The sequence below is a fragment of the Taurulus bubalis genome, assembly GCF_910589615.1.
Source record: "Taurulus bubalis genome assembly, chromosome: 16".
Taxonomy (NCBI): domain Eukaryota; kingdom Metazoa; phylum Chordata; class Actinopteri; order Perciformes; family Cottidae; genus Taurulus; species Taurulus bubalis.
Window position 1 is genome coordinate 19,725,243 of NC_136604.1, and position 21,701 is coordinate 19,746,943.

General features: G+C 41.9%; 1 protein-coding gene across 1 annotated transcript in view; it reads right to left on the bottom strand.

The window, feature by feature from the left end:
- trappc9 (trafficking protein particle complex subunit 9) overlaps nt 1-21,701 on the bottom strand; it is a gene marked incomplete at both ends in the record, with an annotated part of 158,179 nt that overhangs the window by 31,315 nt on the left and 105,163 nt on the right. The window contains one exon of the mRNA XM_079232134.1: nt 20,461-20,551. Within this exon, the coding sequence (XP_079088260.1) occupies nt 20,461-20,551 (91 nt within the window). The remainder of the gene's footprint in view (nt 1-20,460; nt 20,552-21,701) is intronic.

Sequence of the window (21,701 nt, forward strand, 5' to 3'; positions counted from 1 at the left end):
TCCCTGGCTCTCTCCTTTTGCCCCAAGCACAATCTACCCAAAAATCTCATTAAGGCCCACCACTGACACTGAGTGCAGTTGCATTATTCATATGTTTTTCCCAAGCACTCTAACAAAAAAAAGAGTGAATATTTCCATCTGATGTTTAAAATGCACAGCAAGAAAATCAGCAACATCGACACATACCTTTAAACAAACAATACTGTTGCTGGGCTCCTAGGAACTTGTGAAAACTCATCCGTGAAAAGTGACCCGTAAGTAACTCAAGAAGCATACGGTCATGTGAACAAATAATTCATTAAAATAATGAAATATGCTTTATTAATATTCAGATAAAAACACTTTTATATTCAAATCACTTAAAGACCATCGTTTCAGACCGCATGAGACTCATTAGCTTGCGGACATTAGCATTTCATTCGTGCACGGCATGCTAATCCACCGAACACTATTTGTTCTCAACACTTCCTGCAGAGCCCCTCGCTGTGCCCTTAGGGATAGCTAAAGAGATCCGCACAATTCCTCAGCTGATGTTATTGGGCCTGTCAAACTTGGTAGGCATGGGGAACTCGTCCTTGTGTACGAGAGTGTTTGGGTGTGAGGGTGTGCACTTGCCCGTCTGAACACTGTCACAATGTATTTATGTAACTGCAGTGGTGATGAATATTTTAGTTACGACTGCAGCACGTTGGGCTGGTTAGGGAGTTATTTTGCTGAAAGATCACACCGCTTTGAGCTCATTGTCGTGGGGTCGTCCGATCGGCAGGTATCCTGTAGGGTTGAGTCTCACGGCTCTCGCCACCCTCTCCACGGAAAAATGTCAGGCAGCCATTTAGGCGAACAGAACATACCGACAGAACTACCACATGTTCATTTCTCAAGTTGTTGTCTGCAAGATGTGTAAAGTAGGCTCGTCAATATGGTTTTACCAGTTTAGCCAAAACAACTTGGCAAAGTCCCTTACAGGCTAGCTACACACGCCGGTCTGCACTTTTACAGATCATGACGTCGTCTCGACCGACAGGGGCATCCTCCGGCTCCCCCTCAAGCAAACACCGTTAGCTCTATTAGCATTTTCACCTTTGTGTATTTGACTCTAAATGAACACTGTAATGTATTAAAGAAGACTTGAAACTAGCGATTGTCACGCATATTCAATGAAGTGAGAAATCGAGTCATTTTCTCATAAACTTCTATAAAATAAGACTTGTTTTTTTGCGACCAATGGAGTCACCCCCTGATGGAAAGAATGCAAGTTTGAGCACTTCTGCATTGGCTTCACTCTTCCGACCTGGAGGTTGCAGTCTGGTTAAAGTACATTTCAAGTTCAGCTCATGCTAAATATAGTCTTTTTCTCCTTGAGTGATCCGTGCAGGTATTGCAAACAGAAAGAATCCTTCACAATACTAAAAAACAGATTTTGGCAATGAAATGCAGGATACATTCCGTTGAGAAAATGTTCACTGAACAATTTTGGTAAATGGCTATAATGCAGGAAGAAAAACTGTTATTGAAGCACAGAAATATGATGCTGAGGATTGGATTCCATTCAGCCAGTAAGTCTCATAAATAACCCAACACTAGCAAGAACAGTTGTATCCCTTAAACCTGCAGTAGCTCGGGTGTTAAGTGTAGATTTTAATCCTACTTTGATCTCAGAGATTAACACCTTTCAGACAGCAGATGTTACAGAACCTCTGATACAACACTGACTCAACTAGTCAGGAATTCATTAATACAACTTCCCACACCAACTCACAGTGACACAGCATTTCCTCATCTTCACTGGGGGGCTTCATGACACAACTGAAGACAACATAAAAGATGAACGTCTTCCCAATGCGACAGTTGTGTGCACGCGAGGGAGTGTTGTGTGAGTAACGGAGGATGCTGTATCATTCCATGACCCTCTTTTTACCTTCGCATGAGACATATGCTGTAGGCGAGCCCGGAGGAAGGCGGGAGATTCTACAGCTGTTGCTGCTAAACTATGCAAATTGGTAAAATATGCTTCCAACTAAATATAACCCGTCATTAAAATTTTATCGTTGCATTAAGCAGGAGTACACGCATTAGCGGCCCCACTGAGTCACAACCCCAGAATGATTTAACCGACCTGGGAGCGTGATGGAGAGAAAGAGCGACGTGTGCGAATAATTATGCGTGCATCAATCTAACACTGATGTTAGAGTGCGGCGTTGTATGGTTTTGTCTAAGTTTTATGGCTTTTGGCAGAGCCGTGGCTTGTATTAATTCAGCCAAAATAAAGCACCAGGCATTGCTCGCTACCATTTGCCAGCGAGTGCATCGTATCCGACTGCTAAACAGGCAGATGAACCGCGAGTTAGGCTTGATTTTTACCATTCTAAACGTGCACGGACACCGGAAGTAACCGCTCGATTTAGTGCACTTCCTCGGCCCCCTGAAATGCATGCACCATGGAGTGGCATGCGTCCACAGCTTCTAGCTCTGAAGCACCATAAGGATGAGCGCCCCTCGTCGCCGTGTGCAGCGAAAGTGGAGGCTAACTCAGACTGGCAGATGGGTGGAGGGCATCCTGTAAACAGCCACACAGGTCAGGGTGACATTAGAATGTCTTTCACTGACCAGCTCACTAAAGAGGGGAGTCCTCATGCACGCACAGGCAGCAGAGTCACTTTTACCACACAGTACAGTGTCTCCTGGCTCTCAAACACAAACTAACCCCAGGAGTTTCCAAGAAGTATTGTTTTTCATCATCTTAACGTTCCTCTAAAATATGGGTGTACAAATCAAGTAAAAATGTTCTTCCTTTTTCTTTCCTGTCATATGATTACATAATGCATACTGTATTCTCCATCTGTAGGTAGTGTAGAAAGTATTTTTGCAGTATTGTGCATATTAGCATACTGGTGACATGATTGGAAGACCACAAATGCTAAATACTGAGTGATAAAATGAATGTCTCTTAGATCAATGTAGCGTAGCACTCCTGTAACCCATAATGGAACTCAACTCCACTCACTTGGCCGATTCTCTCAAAAATGAATCCTAATTATCTAATCAAAATGTGAAAAATGAATTAATTCAGTTTAAATCCTAAGCAAGCACCGTACTCTGATCAAATTGTGAATAAAATGTGCTATCAAGTGTATTTCATCAGAAGAAGACACATGAACAATATTAATTCAAGGCTGGTTTTGGTTTTAGGGAAACCGTCACATCAGCCCGACTGTAAAGGAGCCACTGCTTCTAATACGCTGGACTTTGTGAGTCCCACAGATTGAGTACATGTGTATGCGTGTGCGTCTCCACCTGCTATGCGACTGTGGCGTGCTCACGCCAGACTGTCTGAATCACGCTCGGGCAAAAAGGCAGAACTAAGGCCCTTCTGCTTTCATTTATAATTCAGAGCAGCGCCACACACCATTTGTCTCGTACAGACTTACAATTTCATATCTCCTGTTTCTGGGGAATTGCTTTTTCAAGACAGAAAAAAAAAGAAAAGAAAAGCGCACTTATTCAAGGTTTCAGGTGTTCCTTTGTAGGAGCTCTTTAGGGAATAAAGCAGCATCATGGAACGAAATTGAACAGCAAAAAAAGATGAAGAAAAAAGCGCAGAGATATTGTCTCTCAAAAAGGCTTCTGAGCAACCATCAATGAGAAAATCAATGCATCTGCTGCGCTTTTCTGCATGAGGGTCTTGGAACCAACATATTTGCAATTATTGAGTGTAAAAGTTAAATCTTTTATACATAGAATATTTTGTTGAATTGGAATTCTTCAATTAATGTTTTAAATTTCAAGTGCAGACAAGTTCAGAGCATTTCAAAGTCCTCCCTTTTGACTTTAGAAAGCTGAAAGAAACTTATTTTGGAGGTTGTTAGATTGGCTTGGGTAATCCATAATAAGCATAAAGGGTCCGGTCACAAAGCACTGCTTCGGTTCTGGCTGAGGAGGCTTTTCCTTCCCATCAGTCCATTCACAACTTGAGCCTGAGATTCAGCTCTGGCACTCAAACACAACAATAGACCCCGATTCATTCTGGAAAAGGCCCCCAAAGCTCTCCACAGAACAGTCTGCGTCTCAGATTCTACTGCAGAAACATATCTTACAAAACGAATGCAGAGGCCAAATAAATCAGTTTCACGTATAGTCCAGGGAACCCTGAAGGTGCTCTTGAAAATAACTTACAAAAAGCAGAATAAAGATGTTGTTGAGGCACTTAAAAAAAAGTTACATTAAAAGGCTGTATCTAGTGGGGTGCATGGGTTGAAACTGAATAAATAAGCAACAATCAGTCATTTTTTTGAAGATTTTAAGACTCCAAAACTCAGTTAATCTGCTTAAAGTTACGATGAGGAACTTTTAACTGGTTATGCAACAGTCTCAATTTAACGCCGATGCTTCCATATGAACTACAGAAGCGAACGGGACCAGCGACGAGAAGATTGGCTTACTTTTATCTATCTGTTCTTATTGCTTGCAATTGATGCTAAAATAATGCAGGTTCACCAGAACATCCTTCAGCCGGGAGCAGAGCTCCACCTCCACTGGGGGTCAACACCGGCAGCACGCTGATGGAGGCCAAGGAGGCACGGGAGAACCAGAGCCAGGACTGAGCGCCACGGTCTGTCAGATAATAACATTAAATGGGACTTCGGTGCTCGGAAACTCTCCCGCTTTTGTCTGCAGGGACCGTTGTAATCGACTGAAAAGGAAAGCTCCTGCTGCTGAACTCTGACTGGTGCACGGGAAGATGCTACATCACTTTTTTTTACAATGACACCCAATGGCAATTATGTTATATACAATGACACTGTGAACTAGTATGTATAGCAAAAAACTAAACAAATAGAAACAACTAGAAACCCATAGTTAATAATCAAACGTAGGCAGAAAAGGTTGGACTGTACAGGACATTGCCCTGTCAAGTTGTCCTACTAGCATTAAGAAGCTAATTGAGAAAACAAGTTTTAGGGGCCTTTAAAAAAATATATTGAATTGGCTTTTATCAAGCATGATGATTTTGTTAATTATAGTATATTTGAAGAGAAATAACGGGAATAAGGGTCAAATAAAGTGACATTTAATGCTCATTAAGAGTGCATAAGGAGCCAAAGGTCTGCATACCTCCAGACACAGAGGAAAAACTGCAAAACTAATAGTGCTACTGTTCCGTTAACACACCTATGAGGTGCTCTATAGATGTGAATCTAAGGGAGAGTAAGACAACAGAGACACTTGAAATGAACACACAGTCAGCCAAATAACAGAGGAGTAAACCAATCATTATTACCTCAAAGTCAACGTCTGTGTGCTCGAGGAGGAGCAGGGGAAAGATTTATAGTTCATAGGAACAGTGCTTAAAAATCCAATAATGCCCAGTGAGTTGCGAGAAAGATGGTGTGTGTGTGTGTATGTGTGTGTATGTGGAGAGAGAAGTTGTCTCATCTGCCGCACAGAGCTTCGTGGCAGCCTGGCTGAGACTCATTGGTCCGCCTGTCATCACTGGTTCTGACTCACAGCTTAACCTTTGTGAGCACATGCCGTTATTTAGTACAACACTGGCCCCTTGGGGGGGGGGGCAGAGAAGTGGATAAATGGAAGGGGCTGCGCACACACACACACACACACACACAATACTGTCCATACAACACACTGGTACTACACTCCGCTGCTCAGTTCAGAGAGTGAAGACTGATTCATTCAAAGTGAGAAATCAGAGTAAAACCTGCTGAAGAAAGGCCGTTTGTCTAAAACAAGAAATGCTAAATGTTAAGCAAGTGTTACGTAAAACATTAGGCGAGACGTTTCAAATATATCTCGAGATGCACACAATTTTCCAGGTAAATTTGTAATAACTGCAAAACCGATAACGTTCCCATCAACCCTAGTTGTAGTTTGTGTTCAGGGCTAATTAGCAAATGTTAGCAAGCCGTGACCGTGGCTGTACAACAACAGCCATGCTGAACTGGACTGTGGTGTTAGCGTCATTCAGGAAAACTAAATAGAAACTGACATATAGCAAGGAGTCAGATCACTGCTACGGTTAAATTCAGCTACATTTTATTTTCAGTTTAAAAGGGGGCTACGTTCTTTGCACATAATGGTCTTGCACAGTAAAAGATTGAGAACAAATCAATTCTTCAACAACAACAACAAATAAAATCTCTGTTCTTGCGTCATTGGTGGAGTCCCAAGAGAGCAAATTGTGCTCAATACATAATGCAGGCCTCTAATTTGCAACGGAGGGAATCCACATTACTACTGCCAAGGCAAACAACTGCAGTTTATGTTTTCAAGAACATAAATCAGTGGAAGACCGTCAGTGAGACTCAAGGGTACCCCAAACCGTCCATCACCCACTCTCCTCCGTGCCACTAATCAGAATCAGAACCATGTATTGCTATGTATGCTTTCACATACAAGGAATTTGTAATGGCGGAAAGAGCATACATTTAACATTTTGACAATAAACAGAGTGCAATAACGGGGAGCATGAATATTTACAATTAAATCTACAGTAGAATATACAATAAAGTGCAGAGTCAACAGATAGCAGTACTTTAAGGTGGGATGTAAGAGGTGTGTGAAGGTGACAAGTGTAAATACAAGTCTCGAGTCAGCTGATGCAGGTATTTCAGTTGGCAGTCAGTGAGCTGTACGTGTCGAAGCTTAGCGCTCTTTGAGGTGTGAGTTAATGTGTTAGATATTTTTTTAAATTGGGAGAGAAACCAAGCGCCCCGAGGGATTTGGCAGCGTTGCTGGAAACTTTTGCCTGAAACGGTCCAAATGGTGCCGTGTGATTCAGCGGAACAAACGGAAGCCCTCCCCGGCTGTCTAATCTTCATAGCGTCAAAAGACCAACCACCTGTTGCAAGTAGTTGTTGCATCCTTCTTGTGATCGCTGCATCTGACAAAAAGACTGTGGTATTATGTTTGCAGACAAAGCCAGCATTGAAAATAGACCAGCAAGTGGGATCCCTGGAGCTAATTACTAGCCGTGCCATGATTGTCTTTAAATACCAGGTGGGCAGAACAATGGCGGGTCCAGACAAAAGAGAAGGAACAAAAGACCATCCCTGTTTGATAAAAGGAGGACATAAAGTGAATGTGCCACTAAGAACATGCGATGGGATTGTGTGTGTGTGTGTGATGTGTAGGAGTTTGTGTGGTCAGACTACCAGAGAAACGACGTTCTGTGTTGTGCTCAGACGTCGGATTACATCACCGATAATCACCGTCGCTGCCGGTGGGACATTCGTCGCTCGGAGCTTCGTGCTGCAAAGTCATATTTATACTATACGGCTACTCTGCACCCACGATTGCATACTTTTGTGATCCATATAATATCCCTAACTATGTGTGAAAAGCTTTTTTTAAGAGTAACTAAATACTAAATTACGTACATTTTCTAGAGTTAGTGAATCACACACTCACTTTATTACACTCGCAATTGACCCTGATGGTCTGTGTTCACTACAATAGACAGTATTTTCCTCAAATCCAGTTACTCTGTCCTTTAAATACGCAAACACTTGTGAAATATCAATGACATGATAATAGCCAATGCCTTTAACTCACATTCTGTCTAATAGCCAACATGTTTAATTAAACATCGCAAACATGAGTTTATGGTACTCACTCGACGTTTAAGTGAGAGTTACAAATATAACTACGGTTCTATGAATTCTTGGCATTAAAAGGCTGAAACACATGTGTTGAGACGTAGAGAAATAGAGAAACACTGGAGGAACAAGGCGGTGGGGGGTTGGATAGAAGTAGTGTGTGACAAGGTTCCTATTTTAATTCATGAAGATGGGTGTATTCAAGCTAAAACTGTGAGTTAAGTTGCCAAATCCACTTATCTTCAACTCCATAAGCTTGGATAATAAAAAAAGTCGGAGTTACTGTTTTTTTCTTTGCCTCATTTCCCCATATCCGTCACTGTGAGTCAGCAATGATGGTGGCAGTAGCCGAAAATCTGCAGAAACTTGTCAACACGCAGCACCATTATGTTCCACTGCAGCTCCTTAATGGGGTGCAAACGGGGAAGGAAGCTCCCGAGTGTGACTTCAGGAAGCGCTAGATACGAGTCCTGCTGATTGATTCATCGATGCCCACGAACCAGTTATTTCTCCGAGCTCCGCGACTGTCCAACGACTTCATCTTAATCACGCCTCCACGCGGGGATCCCTCAAGGTAAGGTCACGTAATAGATGGACGGACGCCGCTTTGAGTCAGAGGAGGAGTTTTTCCGTGCGGTGGAAGCCAAAAGATGGGCTGGCTTTGTCTGGTTGACATATCACTAAATATCTGTCATCAAATTTATAATAGTTTTCAGCTCGTTCTTTTGGTTTTTGCAGCTGGCGACTTCACTGTTTTGGGGTTTGCCATTTTAAATTTATTCATGCCATAAAACCATTGGATGTCACAGAAAATAATGTACAACTAACTAGTAATCATGGTGGGTAATGTAGCAACTAAATACAGCTATTTTCTAAGGCGATGGTGAAGCTAAAAACAGGTCTGTTGCACTAAAGGGTGGCCATAGCTGATGGTAAGGTATTTACGGCCTGCAGTGCTACCATCAAATTTAATTTGAAATTGAGGTTTGAATCACATTATCGTCACCAGCATTCCTTTATTGTTTGTTACCAACAGTAGACCTTGAATCCGGAGACATATTGAACCGTCTGAGAGGGATATAGACACACGCTTCGAAATGATCGACTGAAACATCTAAAACCTAGACAGTCTACTTTTTAAAAAGTTTTTCGAAACCAATATTCTCCTGAAAGAAGATATTATTAAAGTCTTATGAGTCACTCAGATTGGAATAGTCCGTCTTGGTATGTTTAGCTGTTCGACTCTATCAATGTTGCAGCTTCCTACTGGGACATTTTGATTTTATTAATATTCTAGTGTGAATCCGTTGATGCGCTCTTCCTGACAGCTATGAAAGCTGCTAATGAGTGACAATTAGGCCAATAGCTAATGATAGCAGTCAGTGTTATGAGGAAAAAGGCTGCATTCATGATACTCGTTCAGATTGATTAATTATGTTGTCTGCCAGCAACGTTTCAATTGATCTCCTGTTCCGCGAAGCTTTTATCTTATCACAATGCCGGTGCGAGCAAGCGTACTCTCACTGACCCCGGTCATAACAAGCACCGACATGAGAGGCAATGACGCCAGTTTTTTTAGCTCAGTGTCGAATGACTTTGTCTATGTGGGTGGGTGTGAATGAGAGAGAGAGACACAGAGTGAAACTAGAGAGACAGGGGAAAGAGAAAAACATAATGTGACAATGTGACAGTGAATTCTGGTGAAGTGTTTCCCAAAATACATCTCCTGTACTTTTGCAGGCACACGAGGATGCAGCGATGATGCTCAATGGCCCTCGAAGTCTCCCCATAATATGCTGTCATCCAGTCACATATTATTCTAACAGCAAGCCCTGCGCACACACTACTCTAGCTCTTACTCCGGGGCAGAGGGGGATGACAGGGTAACAGTGTCCGCTCAGTGGTTCTCAGCTCAGTAGGTGCCCTAGTGCAGTGATGGAGGGCATGTGTCGGGGCAAAAAACTGTCATTGGTGTGCGCAGGATCAGTCCATTGACTAAAAAAGTGTCAGTTACCCACGGGGTTGACACAGGCCTGTCAGCCGGATTGCTGCTCCTGTGAATCCTAGCTGGCAACATCTGATTCATCACAGACAAACATGACGGATCGCCTGCTACATCTTCTCAGCAGCCGCAAGGAGAGACGGCAGGCAGAGCGCTTCTAAGTAATATCTGATCATAAACAGAGACAAAAATTATAAGTATTCAGTCCTGTAACTGAAGAAGATTGTTGTGATGAAATGACAAAAAAGTATATTTTGCAACCCAATGTTTTATGTATTCCTCATAAGATAGATATATATATATATATATATATATATATATATATATATATATATATATATATATATACATATATATATACATATATATATATATACATATACATATACATATACATATATATATATATATATATATATATATATATATATATACATACACATATATACATATACATATCTATATATATATAATACAAAATAATTCAATTGTAAAATGTATTCATCATAAGAGATATATATATTATATATATATATATAATTAAAAAAAAATTATATATATTTATATCAATATTTGTATTTCTAATCATCTTTGTTTATTTGGCCTCTATTTGGTTTAAATGTGTGGTAAAGAAAGCCCTTTGAGTTACATTTGTGGAATGGAACGAAAAGTGCTCAATTAATCATGTTTATTATTACCATTGTTATATTTGATCAGATATTGCAAAATAAAAAAATAAGTAAGAAGAAATACCTTCCACCCAGTTCCTCTCCATTTTTGTGACGGATCAATGTAGCCGGGCGTTAGCTTGATCAAGCGTTAGCTTTAAAATAGCTTTCCTCAGGGGCCCGGCTACATCCATCCATCACAAAACTAATACAAAACAGTCTGCTGTGTTAGTCTCTGCCTCTCCACTCTTCAAACGCTCACTCCAGAGAAGCAGGGAGACCGAAGGAAACATTACCTGTAATTCATCACGTGAGCTTCACAAGCCGCGGCATTAGCTGGCTTACCGGCTCCACGGAGACGTTGCCACAGCGCGTGCTGTGTCTCATCATAATAGAGACACAACTAATCAATGACCAAATCCGTTTGCAAATATTTTATCCATTTCATTCAGTTTTTTATTCAATCGAATCAATTCGTTGTTGCTGCCCTGCATCTCCAAACTGTATGAAAACGGTCTGCAAACGGCAAAAGAGCTGCTCCGCTCATGAGAGAAAAGATCTGATTATGAGTCTCTGGCACCGGAGCGTCCGTGAGAAGGACAGAAGAACAGAAACAGATGAGCGCAGTGGACCGACGTCTCCCTATGAGGGCCGATGTCCTCTCCCACCAGCGTCAAAAAGACTGCCGGGACTGGCTCCAAGTCACCAAGGTGAAATCTCCGGGTCAAAGGTCAAGTGTGTTCCTCTCCTGATTACTGCTGAATGGCTCATCACTGTATAAAACATACACTGATCTGATGGCATAAACTCCCCTTTTCTAAGATTAAGTCGTCACTAAAAAGCCTCTTTGGTCTGTTAACATTTGAAATAAATCATTTCCATCTCCTGATATAACTGGAATAGGTCCTTGTGGGCATCGCTTGGATTGTAAATCACTGCCAGGAGATTTCACTGAAGTTATGTTGGAGGATTGATTTTTTTCATTTTGTTTTGTTCCACAACTCAAATGTGTGCGGTAATTTAAGAAAGTTAAATTGTCCCAGTTGACGAGTTATGTAACAATACTTTTAAAAGTCTCAACACAATTTCCCCATTGATTGCAATGGAAATAATGTTTAAGGAAACCACTGTCCTTTGTGGTTAATGGTGTATTACTGTTCGTGAGCTCTCAGATCATAATGTGATATCTCAAAATCCACTGCGAAGGTCAAAACATATTTTCCTAATCTCTTGATTAGCATGCTTAAACACATCATTGTAGACTGTTGTGGCAGATCCCAGGCCGAGCCTAAACACTGCGGGTCCGTTGGTGCTGCTCGATGTTGAGGATTGATGGTGCAGAGCCACGAGTAATAACAAGGCTGCGCTCATTTCTCTGTACTTGTACTGAAAACAGCTGTGTCACAATATCCCCTCTTCTAGTAGCACCTGGAGTAGTGTGGCGAAGGAGCTCCAGACGTGCTCACAATGAAACCAAAAAGGCAGGGCTTGGTTGCGTTTAGAAATGTCAGGTAATCTGTCTTTTCGGTGATGAAAAGGCAGCCGCCGGGGATACTCGCGTTTCCTCTAAAGAAATCAATGAAGGAGGTGGTTTTATTCGATAGAAAGCAGAGCGGGAGAAACAGGTTTAAGCTGAAAATGCATTTAGAAAAGTGTGAAACAGGTGCTTAATAAGATGCAGTGGAAAGGAAAACTAAAAGGAGACAAATTAAGGAGTTGATATGCTGTACGTAGCACATTGGTACATAATCCTACAGCGTTACGCTTTCCTTGCCCATTCATCACCGAGCCTGAAATCTAATCTTCACAACTTTAATTTGTGCATTTTCTGTAAAATCATCTCCTCAAGTTGCCTTCCTTCCTGTCCTCTTCTTCTCTCTCCAGTCCCACGTGAATGGGCGAGCGCGTGGCGAGGTAACTATGGCAGGACGGAGGAGTTTTGATTTATGTCCACGGCTCACACCAAACTGACGCACTTGACAAGCGTGGATTGTTCTGCGTGCCATGATGAATGCCCCCGTAAACAGACACTCCGAACCCGTGGAAAGCTCGACGGCGTCACGGAGCGGGCCGCGGGCCGTTTGCTCTTCATCTCCACATTAAAGCTACCGTGGTGATGGGGGTAAAAAAAAAAAAAAAAAAGGTGATTCCAGCCCAAGTAGAACAAATGATCCTTTAATGGTTGCTCGCAAAATAAATTATTACCAACGCGGTGTTAAATACCACCAGTGTTATGATAATGTGTAGAAATCATTACTCACATTCATAATGGGTTAATTAGCTGGTTGGAAAACCACGCGGCGGTTCGTCTGCCTCGAACTACCTGAGCTGAAGAATCCCTCCAGGACTCGGAGAACCTCGCCACCTCATCATTGCGCGCTTATCAACCGATTTGAGGATCTTAACGCCGATATAAGTGAATCTGAGTCACGCGCTACCGGCCCGGGAGACGGAGCGAAGTGAGTGTCGTCCTCCCGTCTCGCTCTGGCTTTCTACGGCCTTTAATGGGAGACCTTCAGTGGGGGGGCTGACTGACGGAGCTGAAAAACAGGCAGATAAATCAGCCCCGGCCTGCCTGGTGCTCCTACTAGCGCCCATCAGTGAGCGAAATGGGCCGCACCCGCCACACATTTAAGCAAATACGCCCTCCAACAGGTGGTTGGCGAAGCAGGGTGTGGTAATGTGCGTTTCTGTACGCGGGGGAAACGGAAACAAACACACCTTTAGGTCGGATTTTTTTTGTTTTTATCACGTTAAAAGCAGAAAGCATCAGTCTCCTACATGCTCATCCAGCAAACCTTCCTTATTTCCTGCTCACTACATAAGAGGACACAGTATTTCCAGCACTGAACGTTGGCCTTTGATGTCTAGATTATAACAGTCAATGTGGACTTTGTTCCTAAATTAAGTTAAATAAAGAAGTAAAATAAAGGTAAAATAAAACGATTAGGGTGACAACTTGGAAAAAAAAGTCTCAGACTCTCACAAAATTAGAAGAATATTCTTGCATACTTTGATGTCATCATAAAGACATCACTTTTAAATGAGTTTATAGTCACAAAACATTAACTTGCAACGCAACCGGTAAATGCATTGTTGTTGCTTTTTCTGAAAAAATAATTGATGACAATTTAGACAACAGTGTAGCTAGTTAATGAGGTAAAACTAAAAGTGAGCTGAAAGTGGGCCGAAGGTGGGCTTCACCCTGCAGCCTATCAGCCAATCACAGGGCTCAAAACATGTCTAAAATAAAAACATGGCTGTGCACAGCAGACACTGGGAGCTTTGAGGCGGACTGGACTGATGTCATCCTCCAGTAAGTCGGGCTTAAGGAAGGCTTACTGCCGTCTCCCACAGGCACTATCACTGCTGTGCAGACGACTGCCGCACAGCCCGGCGTTGATGTATGCTCGTACTGGAGATGTGACATTATCAGTCACAGGGGCAGTGGGAACACTTATCTTCCATTTCAGCCATGCATGTATTCATTCCCATCCTCTCTCGCACTCTCTCTCTCTCTCTCTCAGGTCTGCAGTTCTAATCATCATCACCAACAGGACTTCAGTGTTAGGTGGAACTGCTTGGCAGCACCATTCATCAAACCTGCAGCACTCGTGGCAATTGGACACCTGACAAAAGCTTAAAGGCATATTATTCCATGAGTCGTGTGTGTGTTGAAAAACCACCGGCTGTGACTGCTCCAAATGTCCATCTGCATGCGTGTGTGTCTGTTTCTGTGTGTGTGTGTGTCTGTGTGTGTGTGCAGGTTAGGAGGAGGAGGGGGGGAAAAAACTAAAGTGACGATGTGAGCCGGTTCAGAAGCGCCGTCTTATTAAATTATCTGTCCGCCTTTTACAGCGAGGCCCCCCCTCCGTCTCTTTCCATCTCTCTCCCAGGCTAAACATTTGTCTTTCCATTCATGGGTGAATTTGTATTCCATTGAGATGGGCTCCTGGTGGCAGGCTGATGGTGGGAGACGGTGGGAGGGGGGTGGGGGAGTGGGTGCAAAGTCCGCATTCGGGCTTGCTGTTTTCCATCTCACTGCCTGGTTACAGCACTCAACAGGCGGACGACGCTGAAATATCAAAGCCGGTCCTGCAGTTGCTTGAAAGTGGCTTCAAATTAATGCAGTTCATTACGAGTGCTTGTATTGATCACTTCATATTATTTAAAAATATTCATCATTAGCATGACATTTGTCTGTGAACCTGCACATTTGTCTTCATATATTCTACTGCTGGCACGCTATAATAATACTAATTTATTTTAGTGTGGCTTTAAAATATGGAATAATGACTTTTTTCTTACTCAGTCAAATCTACGACTGTAAACTACTCATGTTTGCTGTAAGAAGACACTTCTCCCCCTCCGAAGTCATCACTAAAACATCATCATGTTTAAAGTTATCTTAAAAATGCGAGGGCACTTCCTGTCTGACGCAGAACCCGTGCTCTGCTTCATCATTGGCTGTTTATTTAGCAACACTCCATTATGTTGACACAGCGACTCCTATCACGAGGTCCACCACTTTGCCTTTAATCAAATTGACAGCAGAAGAACCGATAATCAATGGGGCTATTTACATAATGCCAGGCTGCAGAATAAAGAAACTAAACAAATGATGCCACCTGTCATGGCATTGTAAAGTGGGAAGTGGGACACTCCTAGTAACCGGGTTACACCGAAGTGGACGTATGAAAGCGCAAAATCAGCATTTTTTTGCCCCAACTGTCCCCAGAGGCAACACACACACTGACTTTAAAGTCATCTTGTGGTTCTCAAAGCGAGGTCCAAGGGCCCCCTGGTCAAAATAGGTTGCTATACATTTAAAAGAATGGTGCTGGTACCATCGCATATCTACAGATGGGGAACATTTGCGCCAACAAAACAAGCTCATCATGTCCATTACTCCCACCGCATTGGCATCGGGCCAATAGAAACGCTGATTTGATTGTGACAAAGAGAGTTCATTATTTTAAAGTCTAAATATCTGTATATATTAGAATTATGCCAGCCTTGTTACTGTTTTTTTTCGGAGAGCTTTTAACATCAATTACTTGACACGTAGGCTATAAATGGTTTAAGTTTAGTCCACATGAAATTTGAATAAAATCACTCTGGTGTTAACATTCAATAACATTGCAAATTTCCCCGCTCTGGGACTAATAAAAGATCATCTCATCTTTATTATTAACACTAAAAACATGAAAAGAGTCTGATACAAATAGCTCTAATGGCATCTCACAGTACAGCTAGTATTATATGCTTTATTCAGATCGGACTATGCCAGTGAACTACAATACATCCAGAACTCAGCGGCCCGTCTGCTCTCAAAACCTCCGCTGGCAAAGAATCCAGTCCAGAATCCTCATTAAAAACAAAGCTCTTCCCAACCTCCCCTCTTCATACCTTTCGGACCTCCTGCTTGACCTCTGCTTGACCTCTGCTATTGCTAACGACGCTACACATTATATCCACATTCCAGCTTCCTGATTAATCGACAGCCTGAAGCAGTAATTTGTCAAGACCGCTAACGCGCCAACAGAAGGCAGAGGAAGGAGCTCGGACACATTCAAGAAGACAAAGCCGGACTGATTAAAAACGTGCATCATCTTTGGATGAATAGCGACACTAAATAAGTTCGGACCTGGAAATTTCAGAAAGCTAAAGTCAGAAATTGAGCATTTAATCATGTTCAATCTAAACAATGTTTTGTCTGCTCACCGTCTTACCGGGGATGAGGGGAAACAATGTTTTTTTCTGGAGCTGGGTGAAATATTTCCTGTGGAAAACGAGCCGATATCAACGTTCTAATTTAGTGGTATTCCACCCCGCTGCCTCTCGTCAAACTTCTTCTCTCCGAGTTCTCCAATTTTAAGGATGACAAGTACCCCTTATAGCTTTTGGGAGTGCAATACCACTTTGTCACAGATAATTAAACCAATCATCCAGCAACCTTCTGGAATAAAAACCAATAGTTGAGAATCTAGAAGGCTGCTCGGCTGACATTTAGATTGTTTGTAGAAGCGTCTACCCTTTTCAGCGGCGCTATGAAATCCATAGACCAACGTATGCAGTTTAGTGGACTTCCTCCTCAGCCTCGGTGACAGAATGACAGATAGACTTTTACTGTTGGAGCAGAAAATTGAACGCCGATGAAAAGCACAGAGAAACATTTGGAATTGGTACTCTCACTCGCAAAGAGGTCTATAATGCCAATTATAGGGGTTTTAAGGCATTATCTGCCCACGAATTGATTATGGTGTCGATCCGCCGAGTGTCTTGCGGTCACAGTTCATATCTAACGTTGATTTATTTTGAAGAAAAAAGTACAACACAAAAAAAAAATTCAAAGGAAAATCCTGTGAAATCAGACAAACAGAAAATAATGTTCAAGCTGTCCGCATATTGAGGCAGAAAAACAGCATCAAGAGGAGAAATGCTCTTTAGACGGCGAAAAAAAGGCCATTATTAACATTCTTATGTGTTACGATCTGCTTATACATTGCATAATAGTCATACGCATGTAATGCTTTAAAACAATAATCATCACGGATTATAAAGCAATTTATAATGATTTAAAAGGTTAAGTATCATAATACTTCATACTTGCTGGTCACTCACTAACAGCATAGAGTGAATGGCATTTAAAGTAAGTAATGACCACTTATAGTGATAACCAGACAGAATTGTGTTACTGTATATCTGCCTATAACTCAGGAATTTCATTACTTCACTTAAAGCACCCAATGACCGATAAGAATGACATTATAATGCATTAAAACATTATGAAAAGATTATAATGCATTACACCCATGAGAATAGATCCTTTCCCAGAAATGTCATTGAGTAACCAGCAATTACGAAGCAATATGATACTTGGACCTATAAATCAATGTAAAATGCATTATAATGTTTTATGAACATTTGTACGCAGATTATTTTGCATTATGAGTATGTTTAGAATTATTATATTATATATTATGGAACTTGTAGAAAGCTCCCATAGGAAAAAAAAACAGTCCTGTGTTTAAAAAAAAAGAAGCTTCCCACATAAACGTATAAAAGTAATCCGCTTCACATTGTAGCTCCTCTGAAGCCCAACATTGCAATTCAGCAAAAACAAAAGAATGTACCACTAATTAAAGCAAAAAGAAAAGAAAAAACTTGCATTATTTATTTGTAATTACGTGGCGAGTTCACCATGTATGATCTCACATTACATTAGTGCAGCTCGGCTGTGAGGCTGGTTCTGCCCAGAGGAAGAATCATTTACTATAATGGCCTCCGTTTTCTCCTTTTTCCATAATAATAATAATAATAATAATACAACAATAATTTATAATAATAATGAGCTTCTATACAAAACTCAACACAATATAAATGATTCTGCCACTTTCTATGGTCTCCATTTACTGGAACCTGTGTGATAAAATATTCATAGGTTTTTATTGTACACAATTGGCTGAGCTCAAGCAACGATGTCAGAGTCTCTCTCTTATACAACTGTGGCCTGAGGCACCATGTCTATAAATACATACTCACGAGATAATATTTATATATATATATATATATATATATATATATATATATATTTATATATATATATATATATATATATATATATATATATGCCGTTGTGCAATTCACTCATTTAACATTTTAACTTTAAGGAGGTTTATGTGCAAGACTGAAAATAGTCGGGTGAACCTTTCAACCCCTTTTGATACACATTAATTCATGATTGTCCATTTCTCATATTTATGATTTTTACATCCTAGATCGATCACTTACACTCGATCTTGATGCAACTGTAATGATATTTTAGGATGGCATTCAGGTGGAAGACAATTTGGAAGAAAATACACATTTTATATTGTATGCAGGATTTTTTCCCCATATAAGTGAGATCCACTGACTTGATCTGCTTTAAAAAACTAAACTAAACTTTTCCTCTCAAACTAACCAACAAGTGGATGCAGAGGCGGCGAGTGACGGCTGCTCCCCTCCTGACTTGACCTTCGTTTTGGTTTCGCTTCTCAGACCACGAGTCTGAGGACGACGCTCCGTGCTCAAGTACTGCGACTGAGAGCAGAGCTTTCTTCAAAGAGTGCGACGCAGAGACGCAGGAAAAGTGGATGGAAAGCCACAGAACGTTGGTCCTTAAGAAATGTGCCGTCTACCTGGCAGCCAGAAGCCGACGGTGGAGTGGTATTGAAGCGGTTGTTGGATTAAAACCACTCTAAACAGCGGTAGATAACGCTTTCATACAAATGCTTCATGAAGTACTACTGCTCGTGGATAAGATACTAAAAGCATGTGTGAATTTACACACGCATGCACTCGCACACGCACAGTGAAGCAGGTGCAGAGCCCTTTCAATAATTCATCTCTGTGAAGTCCTGCACGCATGTTCATGCCACGCCACCCAGTGTATAGTCGAGTAGCTGGGGTTAACACACTGTACCGACGCTGCTCAAAAATATTATTCTCCGGCATCCTTCTTGATGGGGAAAAAAAATGCCACGGGTGCTGTCGCGGGGTAACGACTCCCCCGGCTGGCTCCAGAAAGTGCACAGCTGACCCAATTTGCTGAAGAAATGCATCGGTTTTAATGCACCTCTCAAAGATTATTATGACGCGCAAAACATTTTCGAAATCTCATGGCGCCATCAGACATCATCAGTGAAATAGCCTATTATGACTTCCACATTTTGTTTGTCGTTTCTAAATGGACAAGGGAATTAACATTTGTTGCAGAGACGGCTTTACGTTCAAGGAGGGCACAAAAGAGGTTAACGGTATTCCATAGGTGACGCATAGCGTGGGCATTTTTACATTCAAATGTTGCTGTAATATTCATCATATCTATTGATGAGCCTGAAACAGCATAGATGATGTTGCAGCACCTGTTCAGGAAAAAAGGCTTTGGGCCAATGACTGTTTAATTGAAGATTCTTTTTTTTTTTTTTTTTACATAGAATCCATCACCTCCTCGAGGGGTTCAAATAATCTAATGGGAGCTAAAGTGTACAAAGATTAAGCATACAGAGGATATTGGAAACAGCTCCTACTTTCTAATAATAGACAGGTAACCCTTTGATGCTCAACAGATAGAACGTAGTACTGCACCATGTTATCAATGGGAAATAAGTTAAATATGAGTTGCGGATACAAACATTGCAGCAAATAAACACAACTACAATGACATGTTTTTAACGAGCTTAACGAGATTCCTTCTCATCTACAGTGTCTCTAAGTGTGAGGCTTACGGAGACGTTACGGCATTAAAAGCATCCATTGGACTAACGGTTCTTGACACGGTGGAAAAGCTTGAACCGTACCCATAACCGTAATGGCGCCTCTGATAGTCTTTATCAATCCTGATGAAGGCATCCTAATGGGCTGAGGCAAATCATCTGGGTTCATAATCAGCAAGACCCACGAGGCCTGAACTGGAGCCGCAAAACTACGTTTACAGAGATGAGGAATGTGAGGAAACATCCGCCGCCGCCTGCACTAGAATATCAGTCCAGAGAGCGTAATCTCACTCATCTCTACGTCAGCGTTCCTCGATAAAAGAGGTTTATGTGAAATGAAAGTATCTGAGGAACAGTGAATCCAGTGAAGTATTTGCCATTATCCCCACTATTTCTGTCTCATCAGATAACTCACATTTCCACGCCGTCGCTTCGTTTTGCAGATTGCGTTCTCTTTGCAGAAGCGGGACAGCCCCAGCTGACTAATCAAAATGCTGGCAGAGGCCAAATCTCAGAAAACAAACACCCGCAGTAAATCAAAAGTGATTTCAGAAGATGATCACAGATGGTGCGACCGAGGAGCGCGCCTACAAATTCATGTGTCCCCGGTGATTCAGACATTTCCCAAGATGCCGTCTACACTTCTGCAGAATAGCCTCCAGCCCATTATGAATGCAAACAAAAAACAAAACAAAAATGGCTTGACGCCGATTCTGGAGGTGCACACACCAACCGACAGGTAATGGATCCACATATTGCGATTAGCATCCAAAAGGACATATCCCAGATGTTTGCACGTTAAAACTCTTTTATCTCGGATAAGGATTTCCGTTCGTGGAGTTTCCCCAAAGTGGTGGAAGTGTGTGACCTCAGCTCATGATCTCATAATCTATGCAGACACACACACACAAGTGACTCACCCCACTGCAACGGAGCGAGCTGTAGGTGCTCCAGGACCAGCTGGTTGAGGACTCCCTCCACGCTGGCCTCGCCGCCGCGCCGCAGGGACGGGTGGGTAAGGTTAAGGACAACATGATGGAGAGGCTCGGTGCATTTCTAAAACTAATCAACAGGACACACACACACATCATAGTTACTAAAGAAAACTAAAAAAGCATCATACTGTATGTTGTGAATATAAAAAACGGCACCTCCATTCATTATTTTCATCATTAGCATTTTGTTGTGCAGTGGATTCATTGTTGGGATGTCAAAGGTGCATGTAAAGCATGTTTCTGTAACCTGATTATAATGGTCGCTGATCACAGGGCAGGCTATCAATGCAGGACTGCTGCATCCAAACAAACACGGCTGTCAGAGAGCAATTACCCAGATAATATGTGGTGATAAGCACACAGCTGATCATTTACACAGCTGACATTTGGAATAATGGGTGAGATGAGCAGCGCCCGGGGCACCGAACCTCTGTCCATTAACCTTTGAGAGAGAGTACGGTATGCACACAGAGGGGAGAGAGAGAGAGAGAGAGAGAGAGAGAGAGAGAGAGAGAGAGAGAGAGAGAATCTCTACGGACAAAACGTACTGTGCTGAAAAAAATCTTTTTTCCCCAAACTTCTGACTCATGATGAATCACCCGTTACTACCTGCACACCGTCTCATATGAGCGGGAAACGGGGAACAATGGCAATGTTGTGGCTTTGATCACTTAGAAATATGGAATTCCTACTTTGAGGCTTCGGTGGAACCGTTGGGGGAAAACGAGAGCACCTCGCAGACGCATCATCTCTTCATCGATTCAGCCCGGATGTTTACAGCCCCGGTGATCAAAGCCCGGTTAAATCCTCAGCGGACCCTCGTGCAGGTCCGCCTTGAAACGGCCACGTTGCATAATAAAGGGAACGTTTGTTATGTGTGCAGCGCACAAGAGTATCCCCTGGTTGATTCTATACATACCAATAACATTATGTGAGCATGTATTATGAGGAGATTATATATATAGACATTATAAAACACACACAACATGAATATACACCATAATGCATCGACAACTGCTGGATGGATTACGGTAAAATTTCCCACGGATATCCAAGGTCCCTAGAAGATCAACTGTAATGATTTTGGTGATTCATGATATGATCATGTCGATATTAGCATTCAGCTCACATTTGCACATGTAAAGTGTCTTCATATTTCTTACAGT